The sequence below is a fragment of the Xenopus laevis genome, chromosome 9_10L (assembly GCF_017654675.1).
Source record: "Xenopus laevis strain J_2021 chromosome 9_10L, Xenopus_laevis_v10.1, whole genome shotgun sequence".
Lineage (NCBI taxonomy): Eukaryota > Metazoa > Chordata > Amphibia > Anura > Pipidae > Xenopus > Xenopus laevis.
In genome coordinates this window covers 7,544,984-7,557,975 of record NC_054387.1, presented here as the reverse complement: position 1 = coordinate 7,557,975, position 12,992 = coordinate 7,544,984, and the positions used below count along the sequence as shown (strand labels likewise).

Here is a 12,992-nt window from a genome sequence, read left to right as displayed (position 1 = left end):
TCTTTCTATTCAGGCCTCTCCTATTCATAGTCCAGTCTCTTATTCAAATCATTGCATGGTTGCTAGGGGAATTTGAACCCTAGCAACCAGACGGCTGAAATTGCAAACTGGAGAGCTGCTGAATAAAAAGCTAAATAAGTAAAAAAACACAAATAATAAAAAAAATAAAGACCAACTGCAAATTGTCTCAGAATATCCCTCTCTACATCATACTAACAGTTAATTTAAAGGGGAACAATCCCTTAAATCCGGCCTATATCGGGGCTCTGTGGTGGGCCTCCTCCCTGCAGGCATGCAATAAGCGCTACATAATTCACACAGTCAGAATCAGATCTCAGGCCATAGATCATCCCTGACGCTCTTTTTCCTTCTTGCAGCGACTTGATTCCCCCCAGCTCTGGCAGTTTTACACCCATTTATGCAGACATAATTTATTGCCTGTCAGTCATTATGGACTAACATCACCCAAGAGAACAATGGCCGCCCTACCTGCAAACACGGCACCCTATTAAAATCGGATTTTAGGAATTCTTAGGAGGCTCACGCACCCTCGGCATTCAGCAACGCTGATTTAAAGGGACAGAAGTGGAAATGGATTGTCGAAGGATCCCTGAGGGGTTTTGCAGCATTAGCAACTGCCTGTTTACTGGTTGCTAGGGGTTACAAGGCTCCCATTGCTGTATAACTCCTATACACGGGAAGGCACATTTATCAAAGGTCGAATTTCGAATTCATGTTTTTAAAAACTCCCCTAAACTTCCACAAACCTGAAATTCGACCAATCGAAATTTATTAAAAAAAATAGAATTTTCCAAACTTTGTTGAACTCGAAAAAACCTCGAATGTCAGGAAGGCTGCAAACAACTCCCAACTGATCCCTGGACCTCTCCCATTGACTCAAACAGCAATTCGGCAGGTTTTAGGTGGCGAATAGTCAAATTCGAGTTCTTAAAGGGCCAGAGTATGATGAATCTCGAAAAAATCGAATTAAAATTAAAATTCGAATTTGAATAACTCCCTAGTCGAATCTGATAGTTTTGACCATTAAAATTCTAATTTGATCCATAGAGCGTGAATAACAACAGGCTTTGTACAGTAGTGCTCATAGAAGCGAAGTCCAGTAAGATAAATAGTCTCTTTGTTTTACAGCATTAATGTCAGAGAAGCTGAGCTGCTGCCATACAGGTTGCTTGGACAGGGTACGACCAGCTTGTGGCTTCTCGGCTGTTACTGAACTACAACTCCCAGAATCCTGCATGAGGCAGTGCATAAGATCTGTCCTTCCCCGTATATATATATATCCTTTGCTTTCAGTGCTTGCAGGTATACGTCTCCTGTTGCTGGACGCACTTCTGACACTCCACATGGCAGCACCAGTGCACTTGGCAGTGGCAGGAAAAAGTCACCAACCGAGTTTGGATGTTGTATCCTCGGCCGCAGCAGAGACTGTCGCACGTGGTTTCTCGAGAGCATGTCCGTCCCGCTGTGCCGGGGGAGAAGCGGCTCGACCTGCAGAAGTTGGGTGACTCCTCCAGGTATAAGAAGTCAGTAGAGCGGGTGTGACGCCCACCGAATAACTGTCCCGGGGTCTCATGGCCTCCCACCGCCTCATTGGAGGCCCCAAGGATCTTTATGGCGTTTTCATACTTGGCTTTCAGCAGCGCTCCTGTTTCATGGAAAGGAGAGAGTTGCTTCCAACATGTGCGGACAGCGCAGGAGCCGGACACCCCGTGGCATTTACACGTGGTCTTTAATCCACTCTTTACAGACTGGATGGGGGAAAAGCAAAACAGAAACAATTTATGTTTCCATTTAAATATGGCATCTATGCTATCTCTCTGTACAGACTATGAGCAAACTTAGGGGCTGTTCCTGCTGAATTGTGCTTAGTACAGGGAATACCTATGCTGCCATAGTTTTATGGGATCTCTCTGTACAGACTATGAGCAAACTTAGGGGGCTGTTCCTGCTGAATTGTGCTTAGTACAGGGGAATACCTATGCTGCCATAGTTTTATGGGATCTCTCTGTACAGGCTATGAGCAAACTTAGGGGACTGTTCCTGCTGAATTGTGCTTAGTACAGGGGAATACCTATGCTGCCATAGTTTTATGGGATCTCTCTGTACAGACTATGGGCAAACTTAGGGGACTGTTCCTGCTGAATTGTGTTTAGTACAGGGAATACCTATGCTGCCATAGTTGTATAGTTATGATTAGAGTATTGTTCCTGCTGCAGCTATAAGACATATCCTTACTTTAATGCCTGCGTTGCTGTTATGAACATCCATCTTAGCCCGTGCGTCTTTCCCCCCTTTCCTCTGTCGAAGGAAGTTCTGCAGGAATCGAGTGCTGTGTCGGAGGTTGTCCCCACAAACACCCCACTGCCAAGCCCGCTGGCTCTCCAGGCCTTGGGAGTCGTCACAGGTACATCGCTCCATTCTGCCCCCACTGCAGGCCTTCGCTAGGGAATGGGTGAGGGAGGCAGCTGAAATGGCATACAGGAATGCTGTCTCTTTAAAACCTGCAATGGCAAAACCAAGACATATTACATGTATATTCCAGAGGAGAAACTTAGAGGACTGTTCCTGCTGAATTGTGCTTAGTACAGGGAATACCTATGCTGCCATAGTTTTATGTTATCTCTCTGTACAGACTATAAGCAAACTTAGGGGGCTGTTCCTGCTGAATTGTGCTTAGTACAGGGGAATACCTATGCTGCCATAGTTTTATGTTATCTCTCTGTACAGACTATGAGCAAATTTAGGGACTGTTCCTGCTGAATTGTGCTTAGTACAGGGAATACCTATGCTGCCATAGTTTTATGTTATCTCTCTGTACAGACTATGAGCAAACTTAGGGAGCTGTTCCTGCTGAATTGTGCTTAGTACAGGGGAATACCTATGCTGCCATAGTTTTATGGGATCTCTCTGTACAGACTATGAGCAAACTTAGGGGCTGTTCCTGCAGAATTGTGCTTAGTACAGGGGAATACCTATGCTGCCAAAGTTTTATGTTATCTCTCTGTACAGACTATGAGCAAACTTAGGGGGCTGTTCCAGCTGAATTGTGCTTAGTACAGGGGAATACCTATGCTGCCATAGTTTTATGTTATCTCTCTGTACAGACTATGAGCAAACTTAGGGGCTGTTCCTGCTGAATTGTGCTTAGTACAGGGGAATACCTATGCTGCCATAGTTTTATGGGATCTCTCTGTACAGACTATGAGCAAACTTAGGGACTGTTCCTGCTGAATTGTGCTTAGTACAGGGAATACCTATACTGCCATAGTTTTATGGGATCTCTCTGTACAGACTATGAGTAAGAGAGCAGCTGGGGGTATTCCTATTACCTATAGAGGAAGCAGATCTCACAATCTGGACCCCTACCTTTTCCTGGGCCCCCTACTTCCTCTATAGTTACATGAATTCCTTGTATATTCCATAGGAGACGTGTGTTCAGTCCTGTAGGAGAGATGGACTCACTGTGTCTGTGACTGGACAGAGAGCTCTCACCTCTTTTCAGGAGAGTCCCCCTTTCCTGGAGACTGCAGTTCCAACGTTCGTTCCGCAGCTGGAACTGACACTCTACGACCCCCAGTCGCACGGCTTCTCTCAGCGCCTCGGCCAGTCCTGGTTCCTTGCGGCACAGCCGTTTCTGGCGCCGGGTCAGGGGCAGCAGGTCGCAGTGTTTCAGGTGGGGTCGGCTGTGGGTGCTGCTGATTATGGGGGCCGGGGAGGTGAAGAGCGAGAGAGACTCTTTGCTGGTCAGACTGCGGAGACGGAAGAAGGAAAGGGAGATTGTAGAATTACTCACTGGAAATTGATGTATCAGGTTTGGTTTATTGTAGGACTGTATGGGAAGCAGATCCTGTAGTTGCCCTGGGGGGATACACAGGGCTGCTTTATCCATAGGGCCAATGGGGCATCTGCCCAGGGCCCACTGAATTTATTGCAGGCCATTGCCTCTCTGCCTCTGCCGCTGCTCTTCTGTTCTCCACGAAACCTGTGTGTTCCACCGTGGAACACACGTCCATCTTGGATTTCTCAGCAGCCTACGGCAGGCAAACGCCAAGCAGCTGTGAGAGCTTGTGCAAATGTAAGGTAATGCTTTCTATCCACTGATTTTACTGGCATGTATGGAGTTAATGGAGTGCTCATTGGACTTGTTCCAGTGATCTTACTGGCTAGTCTGGATTGACGAAGTGTAGTGTGTATTGGCCATTACAATAGTGATTATACCGGCACAGTTTAATATACTGCTTATCCATTTTCTCTAGCAATTGGGCTAGCACATCTGATTAATTATTTTCTGTAGTATTTATACTGTCATGTCTGGGGTTAATATACCCCTTATCCGTTTTACTTAGGGATTAAATTGGCACATCTATTCCCAAAGTTACAGAAGGGAGCTAAGTAACTCTCTATATTAATATTGCCCAGCCGGTAGCCCTTCACTTACTGACGTACAGCTCCCACCAGCCAATATAGACCCTTTCTGCCCTTTTATTCTGCATTTTATTCTGCATTTTATTCTGCATTTTATTCTGCATTTTATTCTGCATTTTATTCTGCATTCTCCCATATGTTCAGTCTTGTGCTTCCTGCCCTGTCTTATACATGAATTATCATCCCCTAGGGGTTCGAATACCTGGCCTTGGCCCAAGTGCCCTCTATTTAAATACCCTCCTATAAGTGTCAGCTCAGGCCGCTGCCTTTTCCGTAAATGCAAATTGTTGGGTCTCTTGCTGTGCATGATGGGACATGCCTTTGCTTGCCTGCGGTGGACAGGATTGAACTCTTGGCTCTGGGACCTACAGCATGGAAATGGATAGACAAGTGATGGACAGGACTGTCTGGCTTAGTAAGGGGGTCCCTTTTGGGCACTAATAGCTGTGGCTCCTCATCACTCTTTCATCTGCCCATGCACCATTGCCCCATGCACTGTTCCCCATGCACCGACCCCCATGCGCTAGAACATCAGCAGGTGACATCTTCTGAAATGTCCAATGAAACAAACCTAACCAAGATACAAAGAAATCAGGCAGTTGCCAGACAGTTACAGGTATGGGACCTATTATCCAGAATGCTTGGGACCTGGGGTTTTCTGGATAACGGATGTTTCCTTAATTTGGATCTTCATACCTTAAGGGGCAGATTTATCAAGGGTCGAAGTGAATTCGAGGAAATTTACGAAGTAAAAAAATTTGAAGTAATTTTTTGGATATTTCGACCATCGACTAGGATACTACGACTTCGAATTTACTTCGATTCAAAGTAAAAAATCTTTCGAATATTCCAGCATTCCATAGTCGAAGTACTGTCTCTTTAAAAAAACTTTGACTTCGATACTTTGCCAAATTAAACCTGCCAAAGTGCCCTGTTAGCCTATGGGGACCTTCTACAACCATTTTTTAACTCTTTACACGTCGAAGGAAAATCGTTCGATCGTCCGCTAAAATCGTTGAAATTGTTCGATTCAAACGATTTTACTTTGATCGCAGAATGACCAATTTTGTTGAAAAATACTTCAACTTCGATATTCGAAGTCAAAGTATTTCAATTCGATGGTCAAATTTCGAAATAATTTTCTACTTCGAAATTCGACCCTTGATAAATCTGCCCCTAAGTCTACTAGACAATCATGTCAACATTAAATAAACCCAATAGGCTGGTTCTGCTTCCAATAAGGATTAATTATATCTTAGTTGGGATCAAGTACAAGCGACTGTTTTATTATTACACAGAAAAAGGAAATCATTTTTAAATATTTTGATTATTTGAATATAAAAGAGTCTATGGGAGACGGGCTTTCTGTAATTTGGATCTTTCTGGATAAACGGGTTCCGGATAACGGATCCCATATCTGTACAGTGAGCTCCTACCGCAGTGTGTGTCTGATCTCTTATACTGTTCATGCCTCAGCCCTTATGTTTTGTCACCTGCACTTCTGCCTGGGAAATGACATGTAAATATTTTATCTTCCCTTCAAGGTCTTTTAGATTTGTATTTTGTTCTTACATGGAAACAACTGTGTGAGACAGAGCAGGATCCCGAGAGAAAGAGACAGTGGGAGAAAGACAGGAGAGAGAGACAGACATTGGGGAGAGCAGGATCTTGGGATACACACAATTTAGGGACAAGAGACCCCCAACGAGACATGAGCTGGAGATGAGAGTGAGAAGAACAGGAGACAGAGGAGAGTGATTAATAGAATGAGAGGAAGAGTAAATGAGAGAGTTGTACAGAGATAGAGAGAGAGAGACACAAGAAGAGAGCGAGACTGATGAAAGAGCGAGGGAATGGGAGACAGAGGAGAGAGATGAATAGAATGAGAGGAAGAGTGAGAGAGTTGTACAGAGACAGAGACACAAGAAGAGAGCGAGACACCCTGATGAAAGAGCGAGGGAATGGGAGAGAAGAAAGAGCAATGGACAGGGGCGTAACTACAGAGGAAGCAGACCCTGTGGCTGCAGGGGGGCCCAGGAGGTATAGGGGCCCCATGAGGCCCTAATTCATATACAATTTCAATAAATATTGGTCAACCTCTAAACATTTTGGGGGCCTGAAAAATAATTTGCTGTGGGGCCCAGTAATATCTAGTTACGCCACTGGCAATGGAAAATGGATTCAAAGGCCAAAAGGACACACGACGGATTTGTAAAAACAGGAAAAGGGAAATTTAGGTGAAAGAAACGAGAAAAAAAAGTACAAAGATATTTGTGATGCTCCCTTAACCCTTTCACAGCTCTGCATGAAAACACGCTTGGAAAAAGAATCATTTTAGTGATTCATAAATATCCCATAATGCACTAACATTGCCAGCTGAAGGAGCTCCGTCACATTCATTTATACTGGGGATATATATATATATATATATGTGTGTGTGTGTGTATATGGCAGAACACGGATAGAAATAGGATCATGGAAGAAATACTTTTAACATGATTTAAAAAAAAATAATTACAAAATAAAGAAAAAATTAAACAAAAAAAATTAAAAGCAGAAATACATTTTAATAAAAGGAATCGTATATATACTAATATGTCCTTCTATATCCTGTGTATTACTGATCTATTAAACACATTTGTATTCATTCAGCAAAGATCACATTCCCCAAATCAATTCACCGATATTTCCTCTGACCCCCGGGCCGGACAATATAATAATATTACAGCTCTAGTCACAGTCAGTGACACTACCCGGGGAATATGAGACGTACAGTTCTACAACAACTGGAGGCCAAGATATTGCTACATATTCTTCCTAATGTTCAAAGTCATTTTTTTAAACTGTATTTGGACAAAACATATAAAAACATAATTCTACTAGTTAATTATTTAACCAAGTTATACAACAATGAGTTATTTGTCTCCCCTGTGGAGCCCCTCTATGTAACATCCAGCCTAAAATACTGGACCCTCGGCTCTCACAAAGAGATTAGTAACTCTCCCATTCCAGAGACTTTCATGTTATTGCCTTTAAAATAATCCCTGAGTTGGTCGGTGGTGGAATGAAAATCATTTAGGATGACAAGTCGTTTGGTGTAATGATAAAGAGTTGACAGAGGAATGTGGGGTGAAGGAGAGAAATAAGGGGGTGTAAGTGCAGTGAAAGTGGAGTTTACTCATGGGGAGAGAGGGAGAATTTAGAGAAGATGGAAGGGAAGAGAATAGGGAGAAGACAAAAGAGAAGGGAAATGGAGGCAAGAGAACAGGGAGAATATAGAAGAGAATGGAACAGGGAGAATACAGAAGGGAAAAAATTAGAGAAGACAGAAGAAGAAAGACCGTAAATGTTGGGAGACAAAGGGGCAAATTGACTAAGATTCGTAGTTGCGCCAGGCGTAACTTCGCCGCACTTCGCCAGGCGTAGTTTCGCCAGCGCTTCGCAAATTCACTAAGATCTGAAGTTGCGCTCAGGGGTAGCGTAAGGTTGCGAAGTTGCGCTAGCGTTGATTCGCGAAGCGAAGTTACGCTAGCGATGGTTAATTTGCATACGGCGCCAAATTCAAATTTCAATGGAGGAATACGTATCAGCACTACAAATGCCTGGGAAACCTTCAAAACATCAAATAAAATTTTTATTTTGCCCTACACATGTGCCCACTGTATAGTTAAGTTGCCATGAGTCAGGAAATGTAGGGGGGAAGGAGGGGAGCCCCAAAAATTTTTTCGATCTTTTTCAGCCTATCACCCATAATATAGAAAAAACGCCAGCGTTTTTTGGGACTTAGAAAAAATTTTGAATTTTTTTGAAGCAATCCCTATCTACTCTATTGCGCTTCGCCTGGTCTGAGGTGGCGAAGGAAGTCTAGCGTAAAAGGTAGCGTTCAGTACACTGCGCGCGTTAGTGAATTTGCGTAGTTACGTCCGTAGCGAAAATTCGCCAGGCGTAAGGGTGCGAAGTAACACTAGCGAATCTACGCCAGCGTTCGTTAGTTAATTTGCGCGGTAACGAAAATGCCAAACGCTAGCGAAGTAACGCTAGCGTTCGGCGCTTAGTGAATTTGCCCCAAAGAGAGAGAAAGAGAGAGATGTAGAGAGAACAAGGGACTGTGATGGGGGAGATAAAATAGAGGGAGAGAATAGAGGGAGCCAATGTTGAAAGAAAGAAGAAAGTAATGTGGGGAGACAGAGAGAATCCTGGAGACAGTGGGTTGGAGAAAGAGAGTCAATGGCAAATAGAGGATAAGAGCCAGAAAAGAGGTGAGATGGAGAGAGAAACAGGTCGTTCTTTGGGGATTTATGGGGGGGGGGTAACTATGCAATTTATAATGAGTGACAAACGGCAGAATAAAGGTCTTTATCCTAAATAAGTAGCAGTCGTACAAGAAACACGTGTGTATGGGCAGAAAGTACTGACAGTTTAATGGTACCAGGGAATGTGCTCAGGGTCACACTGGATAACTGACATCATAACTGAGACCCCCAGTAACGTTGCATTACATTCATTATAAATCTTCCATTGCTATTGACTGCACTGTCTGACAATAAGGAGTAGAATTAGGCTAATGAGGGGGAGAATAAGGAGTAGAATTGGGAGAATGAGGGGGAGAATAAGGAGTAGAATAAGGTGAAGAATTAGGGCAAGATTAAGGAGAATAAGGGGGAGAATAAGGAGAATAAGTAGAAGAATTAGGAGTATAATTAGGGGGAGAATAAGGAGTAGAATTAGGGGAAGAATAAGGGAGAATAAGGAGTAGAATTAGGAGAATAAATTGGAGAATAAGTAGAAGAATTAGGAGTAAAATTAGGGGGAGAATAAGGAGTAGAATTAGGGGAAGAATAAGGGGGAGAATAAGGAGTAGAATTAGGAGAATAAGGGGGAGAATAAGGAGTAGAATTAGGAGTAAAATTAGGGGGAAAATACGGAGTAGAATTAGGGGAATAAGGGGGAGAATAAGGAGTAGAATTAGGGGGAAATAAGGAGTAGAATTAGGGGAAGAATAAGGGGGAGAATAAGGAGTAGAATTGGGAGAATAAGGGGGAGAATAAGTAGAAGAATTAGGAGTAAAATTAGGGGGAGAAGAAGGAGAAGAATTAGGGGAAGGAGAAGAAGGAATAGAATGAGGAGTAGAATAAGGAGAATTAGGGGGAGAATAAGATAAAGCGGGAGACAGGGGTAAATGACTGACCCGAAATAGGCTCCGGTCGGCGGCAGGAGGGGAGTGATCAGCAGCAGCAGGAGCGGGAGGCAGAGGTCGGCCAGACAGGGGTCGGTGGGCATTGTTGTGCTGAGCTTCTCCTCATCTCTCTCCTTCTCTCCCACTGCCCAATGCACCGGACTGTCCGCTCCTTCACTTCAAACGGCTGCTCCACGCCTCGCCTCTCATTGGTGGCAGCCAAACACTCCCTGTTTCTCATTGGCTGACGGTGAAGACGGGGGCGGGGTGCAGACCTCACCTGAAGCAGCGCAGGGCTGAGTTATCATTGTAATAAGCGCAGAATAAAACTGTCAGTCAATGAGCACGAACAGGAGGGTATCGACCTTTTATTCTATATTTGTATTATTATATAATTCAGTTTCCTCTTGGGGCCTCATGTGCCACTTAATATTATTTTTAGGGCCACATTGCACCCCTACATTGCCCAAAGGAGATTTGAGTGCTTATTTGTGCCCTGGGTACCCCTGGAACTATAGCAGGGTGACAGTTACCCCAATGTTTCTATATATCTGTAACCTTGTTATGAGCTAAGGGGGCCCAGTCTGAAGGCCAGTTAGGGGGAGATTTGGGGTGAGTGTTTATTTGTGCCCTGGGTACCCCTGGAACTATAGCAGGGTGATTGTTACCCAATGTTTCTATATATCTGTAACCTTGTTATGAGCTAAGGGGGCCCAGTCTGAAGGTCAGTTAGGGGGAGATTTGGGGTGAGTGCTTATTTGTGCCCTGGTTACCCCTGGAACTATAGCAGGGTGACTGTTACCCCAATGTTTCTATATATCTGTAACCTTGTTATGAGCTAAGGGGGCCCAGTCTGAAGGTCAGTCAGGGGGAGATTTGGGGTAATGTACCCTGGGTACCCCTGGAACTATAGCAGAGTGACTGTTACCCCAATGTTTCTATATATCTATAACCTTGTTATGAGCTAAGGGGGCCCAGCCTGAAGGCCAGTTAGGGGGAGATTTGGGGTGAGTGTTTATTTGTGCCCTGGGTACCCCTGGAACTATAGCAGGGTGATTGTTACCCAATGTTTCTATATATCTGTAACCTTGTTATGAGCTAAGGGGGCCCAGTCTGAAGATCAGTTAGGGGGAGATTTGGGGTGAGTGTTTATTTGTACCCTGGGTACCCCTGGAACTATAGCAGGGTGACTGTTACCCCAATGTTTCTATATATCTGTAACCTTGTTATGAGCTAAGGGGGCCCAGTCTGAAGATCAGTTAGGGGGAGATTTGGGGTGAGTGTTTATTTGTACCCTGGGTACCCCTGGAACTATAGCAGGGTGACTGTTACCCCAATGTTTCTATATATCTGTAACCTTGTTATGAGCTAAGGGGGCCCAGCCTGAAGGCCAGTTAGGGGGAGATTTGGGGTGAGTGCTTATTTGTTCCCTTGGTACCCCTGGAACTATAGCAGGGTGACACCCCAATGTTTCTATATCTCTGTAACCTTGTTATGAAAGCAACTTTATGTTACAGAATATGACAGTTGAACTGTAAGTTATTATCACAGTGAAACAGGTACCCAACCAAAATTGCCAACTGGGCCCCAAATATATTCTGCACTTGTTGGAGATGCCAAAGAGCACCGGGCACCTCCATTGTTACTAAATTCCTCCCATCATGATCATAATCGCAAGTTTAACTTTGCCTTTATTGTGGCACAGATACGGGATCTCCTCCCTCTGCTTAGAATATCAGGAAGTTTTCTAGTGCAGGTACAATATTCTTAATTATTGAATATTCTTAGAATAGCAGGGAGCGCCCCCTAGTGGCTGAGTGTGAGCATTACAATTGCAGATGAGAGGGGTCTCTGGTGAGTCACTGCTTGAATGAAATTAGGGGTCAGGGTCATTTATAACCAGTCCAAGGAGCTAAAGAATAATCCTGAGCCACAATGAGTGTAACAGGTACAACTCACCCTTTGCCAAAGGATTACAGGAAATGTAAACCCTCAAATTTATTTAATGCAAAATTAATTATTAATTACATTATGTATCTATTTTTCTGAAATGTCAAGCTGTTAGAGGTCTGTAAGAGGCTAATATAACCAATGTGAAACCACAGCACCACCCACTGCTCGTTTCAACAGGCTACAATAGGCTGAAAATTCATTTCCTGAGACAAGAAACCATTTTATTGCTTAAAAGGAGAAGTTAGTGAGCAGGGAAGAGTCACTGGATGTTCATGTGGTCAGTTCTAAGCAGAACAACTGAAGGCTGAAATTAGCATCAGGTGGTGCTGAACATTAACTTGTTTGATGTAAAGACATAACTAGGGTTGGAGCGCCACCTGCTGGAAGTCACTATATGTTGCTCCATTATTTGAATTTAACAAACTCTTTCTAATATGCTATATACATTTCTGTTAATTATAAATACATTATAAATAAATATAGCTATAATATAAAGGGAACAAGGCTGATTTCTATGATTTGAGACAAACTGGAAGCCCCCCTGCCACATGTTGCCCTCCAGTGCATTATCAATTTTTCTGCCTGCAGTTTTGTGTTAGGCCACTAGAGGTCAGTATGTGCTATAGAAATACTTAATTCAGGTAAATCCCCCATCATACAGGAGCCTAAATCATATCACTCACATTACTGTCAGGTCCAATTCGTTAAACTAAAGAACATTTCACATTTTAACAGCAGAATTAGCAATTTTGTAGATTTTGAATTTGTAGAGCACTGCAGCCATATTTGCAAACAGTGGTTATGTGCAGAATATTGCACCCTTTGTTGTATACACTGGTTATGTGCAGAATATTGCACCCTTTGTTGTATACACTGGTTATGTGCAGAATATTGCACCCTTTGTTGTATACACTGGTTATGTGCAGAATATTGCACCCTTTGTTGTATACACTGGTTATGTGCAGAATATTAAATCTTTCATTGCCTACATTGGGGAGTATTGCACCATATTTTATCTGCACTGGGTATTTGTAGAATATTGGGCCCTTTATTTCTGCCTTGGGATTTGCCTTTTATTTTCTGTAATGTGGAATGGAGCATATTTCACCCTTTCATGTTGCCCCCGCTCCATTGTTAACCTTTATATCACTAACGCCTACTTGAGTCTCAAAAACCTTTCAAACTGCATAAAAATCTGTTCACTCCAGAGTTTCTGCCTTTCCTGGAAATAAACAGCAGCATTTCCAGGCTCAGTCCCAATGCTATAATGTGTTAGCGGGGGTATAGCTATTAAGGGGTTAACCCGGCTTCACTGTCCCTATTCTAAAATGTGTTACTGGGGATATACAGTAGCTATTCAGGGGTTAACTTGGCTTCACTGTCCCTATTACTGGGATATAAGGATTCAAGGGTTAAC

The 12,992-nt window shown here is 43.4% G+C and overlaps 1 protein-coding gene across 2 annotated transcripts; it reads right to left on the bottom strand.

The window, feature by feature from the left end:
* Window positions 1-987: 987 nt before the first annotated feature.
* Window positions 988-9,812, bottom strand: wnt9b.2.L (wingless-type MMTV integration site family member 9B L homeolog). 2 transcript variants are annotated; one of them, XM_018234886.2, is made up of 4 exons: window positions 9,635-9,812; window positions 3,514-3,770; window positions 2,257-2,522; window positions 988-1,769 (listed from the first exon to the last, which is right to left on the bottom strand). In XM_018234886.2, the coding sequence occupies exons 1-4, from the start codon at window positions 9,724-9,726 to the stop codon at window positions 1,311-1,313; spliced, it is 1,074 nt and encodes a 357-aa protein (XP_018090375.1). In that variant the 5' UTR covers window positions 9,727-9,812; the 3' UTR covers window positions 988-1,310. The 2 variants fall into 2 exon arrangements, with proteins under 2 accessions (XP_018090375.1, XP_041433112.1); XM_041577178.1 differs by lacking the exon at window positions 9,635-9,812 and having other exon boundaries at window positions 3,514-5,100.
* Between the last annotated feature and the right edge of the window lie 3,180 nt (window positions 9,813-12,992).

Coding starts and splice junctions, on each gene's coding strand:
- wnt9b.2.L (XM_041577178.1), bottom strand. CDS start 3,910: ATGGATAAAGCAGCCCTGTGTATCCCCCCAGGGCAACTACAGGATCTG. Junction 2,523..3,513: donor GGGGACTCTCCTGAAAAGAG/GTGAGAGCTCTC, acceptor TTGCCATTGCAG/GTTTTAAAGAGACAGCATTC. Junction 1,770..2,256: donor ACAGCAACGCAGGCATTAAA/GTAAGGATATGT, acceptor TCCCCCATCCAG/TCTGTAAAGAGTGGATTAAA.